We start from the raw sequence: 12943 nt of genomic DNA, 5'->3' as shown, positions 1-12943 counted from the left end.
ACTTTCACGGACAGTTATATCACACAGTACCAAAACTAAAGCTCAGACAGTTTACATTTGTATGCTACAATTAAAGTGTTCTTCTGTCGAGGAGGGTGCTGATGCTATTTTAACTGTGTCTCGGGGAAGCACTCTTCCTTCTCTTCCCTGCCAGTTATTCCTCCCACTTAATAAATAGCAGCTTTTAGTGTCGCTTCTTGTCTTTATTCTTTTAGTCGCGGTCTGACTCACGGAGAGGATGGACTGTGTTATTGTGGGAAAGAGTCGCGGTGGCTGTGGGTTCAGAGGCCTGTATTCTGTTGCCTGGCAGGGTTCACTGATCCATTTAAAGCTGAGCAAACATCAACACACCTGATTGTGAGCTGAAAGTCACATTTATAATTCCTGTTAATGTTTATTTATGATAACTCGAGCTGAAATGTCATTTTAAAGTTCAAGTTATTTGTCACATGATACTACAACACATTATATGGAAGCTTGTTTCCGCCACAGAATAAAAAATAAAAAAGGTAATTGCGACTTTCTATCTCACAATTCTGACTTTTTATCTCAGAATTGCATGATATAAAGTTGCAGTTGCGTGTTATAGTCAGAATTGAGTGATATAAACTCACAATTGCTTGTTTTTAAGTCAGAATTGCAAGATTTTTTCTCACAATTGTGACTATAACACGCAATTGCGACTTTATATCAAAGTTGTAGTCAGAATTGCGAGATATAAACTAATTTCTGACTACAACTTTGATATAAAGTCGCAATTGCGTGTTATTAGTCAGAATTGCGAGATATAAACACAATTGAGAGAAATAAACTTGCAATTCTGATTTAAAAACACCCAATTATGACTTTATATCTCAAAATTCTGACTTTTTATCTCAGAATTGCATTATATAAAGTCGCAATTGCGTGTTATAGTCAGAATTGAGTGATATAAACTCACAATTGCGTGTTTTTAAGTAAGAATTGCAAGTCTATTTCTTGCAATTGTGAGTTTATATTTTGCAATTCTGACTATAACACGAAATTGCAACTTTATATCAAAGTTGTAGTCAGAAATGAGTTTATTTCTCGCAATTGTGAGTTTATATCTTGCAATTCTGACTACAACTTTGATATAAAGTCGCAATTGCGAGTTATAGTCTTGCAAATAAACTTGCAATTCTGACTTAAAAACATGCAATTGTGAGTTTATATCACTCAATTCTGACTATAACACGCAATTGCGACTATATCACGCAATTCTGACTTTATATCTCGCAATTCTGAGAAATAAAGTCAGAATTGCGAGATGTAAACCGTTTTATTCTGTGGCGGAAACAAGCTACCATACTTTAATACATGGCATATAGCAGCAGTTTACATATAGTGTTGAAAGCAACATTGTCAGTCTGTACTGGCTAATGATTTCAAGTCAAGTCATCTTCATTTATATAGCGCTTTTAACAATGTAGATTGTTTCAAAGCAGCTTTACAGAGATAAACATATCGTTTAAGGTAACAGAGATTGTTTTGGTTTTATAGCGGTTCTTTAATAAAGTTATTTTCCAGCTAAAGTTAGTTTTGACTGATTCGCTTCCTTCACAAAGATCATTTGTTATTAAATTTGGGGCCGCTAAGACGACACAATTCTCTCTACACAGACTTTAAACGCGAACCTGTGAGAAACGCTGATGGTGTTCACATGCGCATTAAGAATGGGTTCTATAGTTATGTGCGTTTGAATATATGTGCGCAGGTTTGTAATTCCCTACAAACCAAGCCTAAACAAAGTACTGGTCTTTCCTTAAAAATTTTGATACAGAATTTAATTTTGTCACTTCGGGGTAGGAACGCGAAACGAATTTTCCCGACAGTGCTTTATCTGTAGAGTTGTAAACGGATCCTCCATAGGGAGAGTCTAGTTGGCACTTCAGCACTGCGTTGGATTGGGTCCAGGCGCAGGTCCTTCGTCAGATCTGGATACGGCCTGGATCCGGCAGGCTGCGGGAAAACCTCGGGATAAACAAAGACACTAAAATTAGCGTAGATACCATTCTTCTTATGATGTAACGAGAACATCAGGATTTATGGGAAGTGGTTAATAAGGTTAATGATACAATCATGCGAGCTGAGAGATCAGTCATGCGAGCTGAAGACGACCGAGCCCTCCTGGCCCCTCCGGTCTAAGTCTCACACCAGTGCAAAACGAATACGGTGAAGCTGCTCAGGTGTGGGACGAAAACCGTGGGGATGTCAGATGTCACTACAGGACCAGTTTAATCCTCAACTCCATGGATAGATACTGGAATAAATGACATGTTGTGGTCAAACTGGCTTTTATAATGCTGGAAACATTTCATGAACATGATGTTACTTATGCACATCTTATTATGGACACTTACATCATTATGTTTTAATAATCTTTTATGCCTATAAGTACACTTATCTTGATGTGTTAACATGCTAAAGTAAATGTAAAGTACTTGATTATGAACTGTAGTGTTATAAGTATTTTAAAGTTTGACTTCCCTGAGTTTCAACCCACTTTGTATTCTTACAGTGTTGGTAGGATATGTAAATGAACAATGTTTGCTCGTTCTCCGTATTACCTGGAATTATCCTGATTTGCACAGGCAGTCGGATTGACAGAAGGTTATTAACAGAACAGCTGTTGTAAGAGTAGGTTTATCTCTGGTCATTGTATCACAATTTATCTACTCTTTAAACAGCATTATGATGATAAATACTATGGCAACAGCTTTCTCTCCTGTATGCGATAGGGTTTTGCTTGGGGCAGAACTGATTTCAGTTTTTCCCTCCATTTGCCCTGAAACACTGTGTTCATTGTCATCCACTTTGAAATGTTGACCACAATCACTGAGGGTTTTCAGATTTTCCGTTGCAACGTTAATCTCTTGGATCCTTCACTGGAAGACCAAAGTAACTCACTCCCGCCAAACTCGATGAAATCTTGCAACAATACAAGTTGACACCATTATGACTAAAAGTTTGCTAAGACGTTTTTCCTACTAAAGCAAGGTAACATTTGACTCTGGCAGTCTTGCCAGATTGGGTCGGCAATTTCCAGCCATAATGATGACAAAATAAAATTATAAAAATGAATCTGCCAGGAGAACAATACATCAGGAAAGCGGATCAAACAAAGCAAACAATAAAAGAAAATGAGCAAATATGTCAAAAATATTTCTACCCAAACAGGTATAAACTATTAAAGTATATCAAATATTTGTAAATTACAGTAAAAAAAAATTAACAGACTTTAACCCAGCATAAAAGCAAAAATGTGTCATTCGTGTTTAAAAAATGAACGACAATAATAATGCACTTAATTTTGTGATTAAACTTCAAACAGAACTACAGTACGTCTTTCTTGAAGTACACATTGTAGAACATAACGCAGAGCTTAGCACAGTCAAAACTGCTTTCAGCGGCTGTCGGGGACGAGTAGAGTGCAGATCCAGGCGGTTTAAAAGTTGAATATACAGCTACAATTTCAAAATCTTATCGTGCTAAAAGCCCATCACTCATGAATCATCATGTCTGCCTGATATCACTCTTGATTGGCTAAAAAATGCTGCTCGTCGGCGACACCAGCTCCAGCCGACTCCGCATTGGGCGTGTGTTTTGTACACCTGCCCAAACTGGGCAATTTTGAATTTGATTGTGTGGGTAAAAATATTTACCCAAAATAAACAAGCTACCATACTTTAATACATGGCATATAGCAGCAGTTTCAGAATCAAAAGGATTCAGTGATGGAAACAGAGTTGGATTGGGCTGTCCAGCTGCTCTAAAAGAAAACAGTGTCATTGTTCGGCTGAAGTCAGCTCAGTGTTGATTCAGTCCCGTTGTAAAGATCATCAATTATTAAACTAGTTCATTTCGTCTATAAAGCAGTTCTGCAGAAAACGTCCTGCTCAGTTCAGTCCTCATACAACAGCATCAGTACTCATCAAACTTCAGATTAATAACATTGTTGAATATTAAGTGTCCCCAACTAAGCAAGCCAGAGGCGACAGTGGAAATTAACCCAAACTCCATCAGGTGACAGAGTGGAGAAAAAACAACGAACGAACACCGTGTCATTATGATTCATCACACCAGTATGGAGCCGAAGCTGGTCAAAGGGTCTGTGTGGAGGACCAGTCTGGTTCTTTTGGTCTTTGTTGAGGATCAGTGCCGATGGCAGTCATGTCGACGAGGTCTTCACAGGGAGAGTCTAGTTGAGGGTCTGTTGGCACTTCAGGGCTGCGTTGTAGTCGTGTCTAGGCACAAGTCCACATCTGATCTTGATACGGCCCAGATCCGGCTGACTACATCATGCATTGTGGTCGTGTCTAGGCGCAGATCCACATCTGATCTGGATATGGCCCGGATCCGGCTGACTACATCATGTGTTGTGGTCGTGTCTAAGCACAGGTCCTCCATCTGATCTGGATACGGCCCAGATCCGGCTGACTACATCATGCATTGTGGTCGTGTCTAGGCGCAGATCCACATCTGATCTGGATACGGTCCGGATCCGGCTGACTACATCATGCGTTGTGGTCGTGTCTAGGCACAAGTCCACATCTGATCTGGATCCGGCTGACTACATCGTGTGTTGTAGTCGTGTCTAGGCGCAGGTCCACATCTGATCTGGATATGGCCCGGATCCGGCTGACTACATTGTGTGTTGTAGTCGTGTCTAGGCGCAGGTCCACATCTGATCTCGATACGGTCTGGATCCGGCTGACTACATCGTATGTTGTGGTCGTGTCTAGGCACAGGTCCACATCTGATCTGGATATGGCCCGAATCCGGCTGACTACATTGTGTGTTGTAGTCGTGTCTAAGCACAGGTCCACATCTGATCTCGATACGGTCCGGATCCGGCTGACTACATCGTGTGTTGTGGTCGTGTCTAGGCGCAGGTCCACATCTGATCTGGATATGGCTCGAATCCGGCTGACTACATTGTGTGTTGTAGTCGTGTCAAGGCACAAGTCCACATCTGATCTGGATACGGTCCGGATCCGGCTGACTACATCGTGTGTTGTGGTCGTGTCTAGGCGCAGGTCCACATCTGATCTGGATACGGTCCGGATCCGGCTGACTACATCGTGTGTTGTGGTCATGTCTAGGCACAAGTCCACATCTGATCTCGATACGGTCTGGATCCGGCTGACTACATCGTGTGTTGTGGTCGTGTCAAGGCACAGGTCCACATCTGATCTCGATACGGTCCGGATCCGGCTGACTACATTGTGTGTTGTGGTCATGTCTAGGCACAAGTCCACATCTGATCTGGATACGGTCCGGATCCGGCTGACTACATCGTGTGTTGTGGTCATGTCTAGGCACAAGTCCACATCTGATCTGGATACGGTCCGGATCCGGCTGACTACATCATGTGTTGTGGTCATGTCTAGGCACAAGTCCACATCTGATCTCGATACGGTCTGGATCCGGCTGACTACATCATGTGTTGTGGTCGTGTCTAGGCACAAGTCCACATCTGATCTGGATACGGTCCGGATCCGGCTGACTACATCATGTGTTGTGGTCATGTCTAGGCACAAGTCCACATCTGATCTCGATACGGTCTGGATCCGGCTGACTACATCATGTGTTGTGGTCGTGTCTAGGCACAAGTCCACATCTGATCTGGATACGGTCCGGATCCGGCTGACTACATCATGTGTTGTGGTCATGTCTAGGCACAAGTCCACATCTGATCTCGATACGGTCCGGATCCGGCTGACTACATCATGTGTTGTGGTCATGTCTAGGCACAAGTCCACATCTGATCTGGATACGGTCCGGATCCGGCTGACTACATCATGTGTTGTGGTCGTGTCTAGGCACAAGTCCACATCTGATCTGGATACGGCCCGGATCCGGCTGACTACATCGTGTGTTGTAGTCGTTAACTTTAGTAATTCCAAATGGATCTGTGTACTGTATTAGGCATATAATGCAGTCAGGTCAAGGCGGTTAGTTTTTTTTTTTTTTTTTTTCTTCATCTCAGTGTGGTAAAGATGATTGCTGTGACGTACAAGAGTCGTACAGTTAACAAAAGGGTGTGATTTAATTGTGAACAAAGTTTTTTATCTATTGACTGCCCTAAATTAAATATCTGACATTTGCATAAATGCATTCAGCAGAACATTTTAAGCTGAATGTACAGTACTTCAAATTTCAAAGAAAATAGAAGTAATTATTAAATTGCTTATAAATATGCACTTAAGTCTTACTTAACAGAGTCAAAAATCCATTTTCATTTAATTGTATGTAACATGCAATTAAATGTCTGAAAATATTACATTTAATCATCACACTTAAAGGGTCATGAAATCCCCCTCTTTCAGCTCAAGTCTAGCTCACAATCTTTTTGAAAAATGCAACTTAAATGGGCGTGGTGGCTGTGAGAAGAAGGGAGGGGGAGTGGGTGTGGTATGGCACGGCAGGGGGGAGTGGGGGACTGTCATCGCCAGTGGCCCATGCATATCGACTGTCACTAAAAATCAGTGGTAAAATGTGAGGAAATGCTAGATTTTTTTTATAGCTGGCAAAGTTAAAGTCTAATGAAATACACGGACACCTTATTTTTGTCTTTCAAAAGTAACTGAATGCTCTGCTACATATATTAGCCTACAGTAATCATAATTGTGTTTAAAACATATAAATGTACATGCATATGTATAATTATGTCATTATAAAATATATATTTGTTTTATATACACACTATAAATGCATATATGTGACCCTGGACCACAAAACCAGTCTTATGGGTAATTTTTTTTAAATTGAGATTTATACATCATCTGAAAGCTGATCTTTAATTATATAATTAATAAACATAATCTTTCCATTGATGTATGGTTTGTTAGGATTGGACAATATTTGGCCGAGATAAAACTATTGAAAATCTGGAATGTGAGGGTACAGAAAAATCGAAATATTGAGAAAATCGCCTTTAAAGTTGTCCATTTCTATTGGCGATAGTGCTGCATCCATTCACAAAAATAAATGTTTTATATATTTAAGGTGGGAAATTTACAAAATATCTTCATGGAACATGATCTTTACTTAATATCCTAATGATTTTTGGCATAAAAGAAAAATCTATAATTTTGACCCATACAATGTTTTGCTGGCTATTGCCACAAATATACCCGTGCAACATAAGACTGGTTTTGTGATCCAGGGTCACATATTAGAAAATAATAAATGTTCCACTTAAAAAAAAAAAAGTTCAGTAAGTTACTTAGCCTAGATCTACACGCCCCCTGAACCCCATAATAAAGATGGACAGTGACATAGAAATTTGCACAAATTAAGCATACGTTCCATACAATTGAGGTATTATCGAAATAGCTAAATTTTAATAAAGAGTGATTATTTAACAAAAGGCAAGTAAAACGGTCAGGGTTACGTTTTAGACACACACACACACACACACACACACACACACACACAGACACACACACACACACACACACACACACCTCTGAAGCGATAGAAAAAAAAGTCCTCGGGACCGCATCACTCGCAAGACGAAACCTGCATTGGTGTACAAGGCCGAAGTCCACCATTCTCCAGTTGAGTGGTTGCTACACACACATAGTTTAGATGTGTCCGTGGTTGATGGCCGGAGTCAAGCCCGGGCAGCATCACAGGGAAGGATCCACAGGAACTTTTGCACCACAAAAACAAACACGCATCCCATCATTGCCTCTCTCATCTACTACGCGATATCACAGTTTGACATGTCTGTTATTGGAAAGTTCCACATGGTGTCATGAATAATTAAGAGAAAGTGTCTTCTCATTGGATAAGAAAACTCAGTCTCATGAATAATTATGAGACACCGATGAGTCATCAAAGTACTATAGTGCTCTGCCACGTCACAGCCTGTGATGTGGACACGATGAAGATTTAGAAACCCGGAAGATGAAAATAGCGCAAAAAAACTAAAATTTAACCATTTTCCCCTTACTATTAAATGTAACAGATGCTAACATTGTCTTCAATGGTCTTCAACACACATACCTCTGTTAAAATCTCAGAAAATGTATGACCCTTTAAGTTCAATTTCATGTTTATTTGTATAGCGCTTTTCACAATACACATAGTTTCAAAGCAGCTTGTCCACATTACAATTTGAGTGATCTGCTATCAGAGGGAACAGTCTAAGTTATGTACCTCAGAAATGTACATATACAAATCACAGTTAGCTAAAAATGTTTTAATTTAATCAATGTAATAATTAAGGCAGAAACAATGAGCTCATTGAAGTAATGAATGCATGTTTGATAACAAGTAAGTATGTTCTTTTAAAGTAAATTATTATTTTAGAGTGATTTATTTGTATTGTTTAGAAGTGTGCTGAAGTGTACTTCTTTTTCTCAAGGATTATGGTGTCACTACGACCGTAAGTTGTCACTGTCTTTTCTCTCAGCTGGTTTCTCTTGATCTGTGCAGGGACCAGCATCCTCCACGAGGCAGCAGACAGCGTCACCAGTGCAGTGCAGAAGGCCAGTCAGGCTCTGAACGAGCGCGGCGAGAGGCTGGGACGAGTCGAGGAGAAGACCAGCGACATGAAGAACAGCGCACAGCATTTCGCTGACACTGCACACAAGGTAATGCGCCACGTGTTTGTTTACTCGTAGACATTTTGCCCAGTTCAAGGAGGTTTTCCAAAACTTAATCAAGTGAAAAACTATGTTGCTTTGCTGCCTTCATGTGGCGACTGCTGTCATACACACACACACACACATGCTACTGTTCAAATGTTTGGGGTCGGGAAGATTTGTTCATGTTTTTGAAAGTTCGCTAAGCAGAAAATACAGCAATATTGTAAAATATTATTACAATTTGCAATAACTGCTTTCTATTGGAATATATTGTAAAGTGTAATTTATTCCTGAGATCAAATCTGAATTTTCAGCATCATAACTCCAGTCATCAGTGTCACATGATCCTTCAGAATCACTCTAATATGAGGATTTGATGCTCAAGAAACATTTATGATTATTAATGTTGAAAACAGCTTTTCTGGATTCTTTGATGAATAGAACAGCATTTATTTGAAATCAAAACCTTTTGTAACATTATCAATGTCTTTACTTGTCACTTTTGATCAAATTAATGCATATTTGCTGTATCAAAATAATAATTCTTATTTAAAAAACAACAACTTTTGAACAGTAGTGTATGGAAATGCATTTTACTCTTAATGTATTATCAAATTAACCAACATATTTATTAAAGCATGCAAGGGATTTTGGACCATTATGAATGAGCTCACTGACATCAATTAGACATTTTGTACTGTAACTCTACAGTAAATTTACTATCTCTCTCTCTCTCTCTCTCTCTCTCTCTCTCTCTCTCTAGCTTGCCATGAAGCACAAGTGTTAATCCTTTTGCCGTATTTTTGGAGAATCTGGTACAAATTCCTCACCCCTGCGATCAGAGACTGTTGTGGGATGCGCATGAAGTATCATATGACGACATCAACATCATGGCTGTAGCCTTAAGCATCGTGCATCCTCTAACCATAGATGGGATTTCCAGTCCTTGCAAGCTTAATCAAAGCCTTATTCCCGTGTTCCCGCTGTATGACAGATCCTTATTATCATTTTAAAAGATTCCCACAGAAAGGTTCAGATTCCTGCTGATATATGATATCCTTTTGATATTGTTTGATAAGTGCCATCATGAAAGAATTTTAGTGTGTGAAAGTATTAGAAATATATATTTTTGTAAAAATCCTTCTAAGGATTTTGTAAAAAAAGAAAAAAAAATCTGAACTTCATCATTTTGTTTCTTCAATTGTCACATGCCATAAAACATATTTTACTGATTTATTTTAATATTAAAATAAAGTTCTCAGAGACAAATTTTAATGGTGTAGTCGGCCCACATTTTAATAATATAGTGCGTCTGAAGTGTTGAAATATCTACAGACGTGGATGTTAACTTCACACACAGTGAGAACGAGAGATGATGCAGATGATCAGTTCAGCAGTGTGCCAGTGAAAGATATGATTATACTTTTAGTTTAGTTATAGTTTAATTTTATTCTATTCCACAAATGTCTGTGTAACTTCAGACATGTGACTTCTGAGGATCTTAACGCTTTTCAGATTCCCCTCACCATACAGATCTGGGATCAGCGAGAGCGACTGCATAAACACATGCACTCAGGCTACAAATATGTATAACACAAACTCTCAGTGTTTAGTCTACTAGGGAATACTGAGCTCTCTGAGGAGCATGGCTCTACCTTTTTACTTTCTGCCTTGAATTGGTTTGCATTTTACGTTGCCTTTTGGCTTTTTATAAGAATATTTGGTGTAACATGAATTGTTTACACATAACTAACATAATGTATTGAAGTATTAGAATTGATCACAGCCTGAATGACCTGCGTGAGGCATTTTAAACAGGTTTTCTCTTGAGGAACCTCTGACATAAAAGCAAATGGCTTATACTTCTTTGTTGTACTTTACAATGTTATTTTCCCATTTGATTGTTTGCTAATGGATTACAAAAAGTGACCAAAGTCTGTAGTGCTCAGTTTTATGTGTTGCATTTAATGCAGTCAGTTGAAATAAAACAAAATAAAAAGATAAATATACAATTATTTCTGTGCTACAAACCCTGCCTTAACATTGCAGACAGCGTTCAGAACACTGTTTAACGTCTGTCATGTGTAACGTAATGGTCACGTCGAGTGCCATCAGCCGTCATGTGGTTTGCTTTAAGGATGCTGAGAACATCTCTGATGCACTGATGTCTGTTTCTTGCTGTCTGCCTTCAAGGCCTGGAGACACTGCCAGACAATGTCATCATCACTAGAGAAAAACATGTGAATTATGAAACTCTCATGTGCATCCCAGGCCTAAACGTTCATGTTTTTAATGTCACATGCTTTCATGATGTTTAGAGTGATCTAACCACATTTTTGAGTGTGTAGAGTAGCGATATGCTTGCAAGTCAAAATCTTTTTTGTTTAAAGGGAACATTAAGATATTGTTGAACCTTTTTTAAATGTGCCTGTGCTACTGTGTGGTCAATGGAATAATGACTGGTAATAAATGACGATGATACATCTCTTTGCTCTCATAAGTACATTTGAAACACTCGTTCTAGAGCAAGAAGGCATATTCAGAATCATAGTAAAATCAGCTTTCGATGCTATAATATGTGGTCTTTTCCCCAGAAGCTCCTTTATTTCTTTCATTTTTATTACTTTCATTTATAATTATCCCTCAATAGACAGACAAATGGGGATTGGGGATGGGGATGAGGATGGGATGATGGGGATTGGGGATGATGGGGGATGGGGATGGGGGGGATGGGGATTGGGGATGAGGATGGGATGATGGGGATTGGGGATGGGGATGGGGATGATGGGGATTGGGGATGGGGGGGATGGGGATGATGGGGTTTGGGGATTGGGGATGGGGGGGATGGGGATGATGGGGATTGGGGATGGGGATTGGGGATGAGGATGGGATGATGGGGATGATGGGGATTGGGGATGAGGATGGGGATGAGGATGGGATGATGGGGATTGGGGATGGGGATGGGGGGGATGGGGATGATGGGGTTTGGGGATTGGGGATGGGGGGGATGGGGATGATGGGGATTGGGGATGGGGATTGGGGATGAGGATGGGATGATGGGGATGATGGGGATTGGGGATGGGGATGGGGATGAGGATGGGATGATGGGGATTGGGGATGGGGATGATGGGGATTGGGGATGGGGATGATGGGGATTGGGGATGAGGATGAGGATGAGGATGATGGGGATTGGGGATGGGGATGATGGGGATTGGGGATGGGGATGATGGGGATTGGGGATGAGGATGGGGATGAGGATGGGATGATGGGGATTGGGGATGAGGATGAGGATGGGGATGAGGATGGGATGATGGGGATTGGGGATGAGGATGGGATGATGGGGGTTGGGGATTGGAATGATGGGAGGGATGGGGATTGGGGATGGGGATGAGGATGGGATGATGGGGGTTGGGGATGGGGATGATGGGGATGAGGATGGGATGGTGGGGGGATGGGGATTGGGGATGAGGATGGGATGATGGGGATTGGGGATGATGGGGTTTGGGGATTGGGGATGGGGGGGATGGGGATGATGGGGATTGGGGATGGGGATTGGGGATGGGGGGGATGGGGATGATGGGGTTTGGGGATTGGGGATGGGGGGGATGGGGATGATGGGGATTGGGGATGGGGATTGGGGATGAGGATGGGATGATGGGGATGATGGGGATGATGGGGATTGGGGATGAGGATGGGGATGAGGATGGGATGATGGGGATTGGGGATGGGGATGATGGGGATTGGGGATGAGGATGGGGATGAGGATGGGATGATGGGGATTGGGGATGAGGATGAGGATGGGGATGAGGATGGGATGATGGGGATTGGGGATGGGGATGAGGATGGGATGATGGGGGTTGGGGATTGGAATGATGGGAGGGATGGGGATTGGGGATGGGGATGAGGATGGGATGATGGGGGTTGGGGATGGGGATGATGGGGATGAGGATGGGATGGTGGGGGGTGGGGATGGGGATTGGGGATGGGGATGAGGATGGGATGATGGGGATTGGGGATGGGGATGAGGATGGGATGATGGGGGTTGGGGATTGGAATGATGGGAGGGATGGGGATTGGGGATGAGGAGGGGATGAGGATGGGATGATGGGGGTTGGGGATGGGGATGATGGGGATGAGGATGGGATGGTGGGGGGTGGGGATGGGGGGTATTATATTGTAATGCTTTGCATTCTCTTGCAAAACTCGTGTTTCCCAGATAAACCATGCATTTGCTAGTAAAACTTTTGTGATGGAAATAATATGAGTGGATATGGGATGAAAAACTTGCATAAAGAAACCAGAGCGGCTGGGAAAAGATGTGCAAC

At 41.4% G+C, this 12943-nt stretch overlaps 1 protein-coding gene across 3 annotated transcripts in view; it reads left to right on the top strand.

Annotated features, from left to right (window-relative positions):
- Positions 1–11103, top strand: part of stxbp6 (syntaxin binding protein 6 (amisyn)) — a 62443-nt gene extending 51340 nt beyond the window's left edge. For all 3 annotated transcript variants that reach the window (XM_081394358.1, XM_081394356.1, XM_081394357.1), the window contains 2 exons: positions 8467–8624; positions 9382–11103. In XM_081394358.1, the coding sequence (XP_081250484.1) occupies positions 8467–8624; positions 9382–9405 (182 nt within the window). In that variant the 3' untranslated portion in view covers positions 9406–11103. The remainder of the gene's footprint in view (positions 1–8466; positions 8625–9381) is intronic.
- The last annotated feature ends 1840 nt before the right edge of the window (positions 11104–12943 follow it).

Source organism: Scardinius erythrophthalmus (genome assembly GCF_964197995.2).
Source record: "Scardinius erythrophthalmus genome assembly, chromosome: 19".
NCBI lineage: Eukaryota > Metazoa > Chordata > Actinopteri > Cypriniformes > Leuciscidae > Scardinius > Scardinius erythrophthalmus.
The sequence above is the reverse complement of the archived record's forward strand: the minus strand, read 5'-3'. Positions and strand labels throughout refer to the sequence as shown.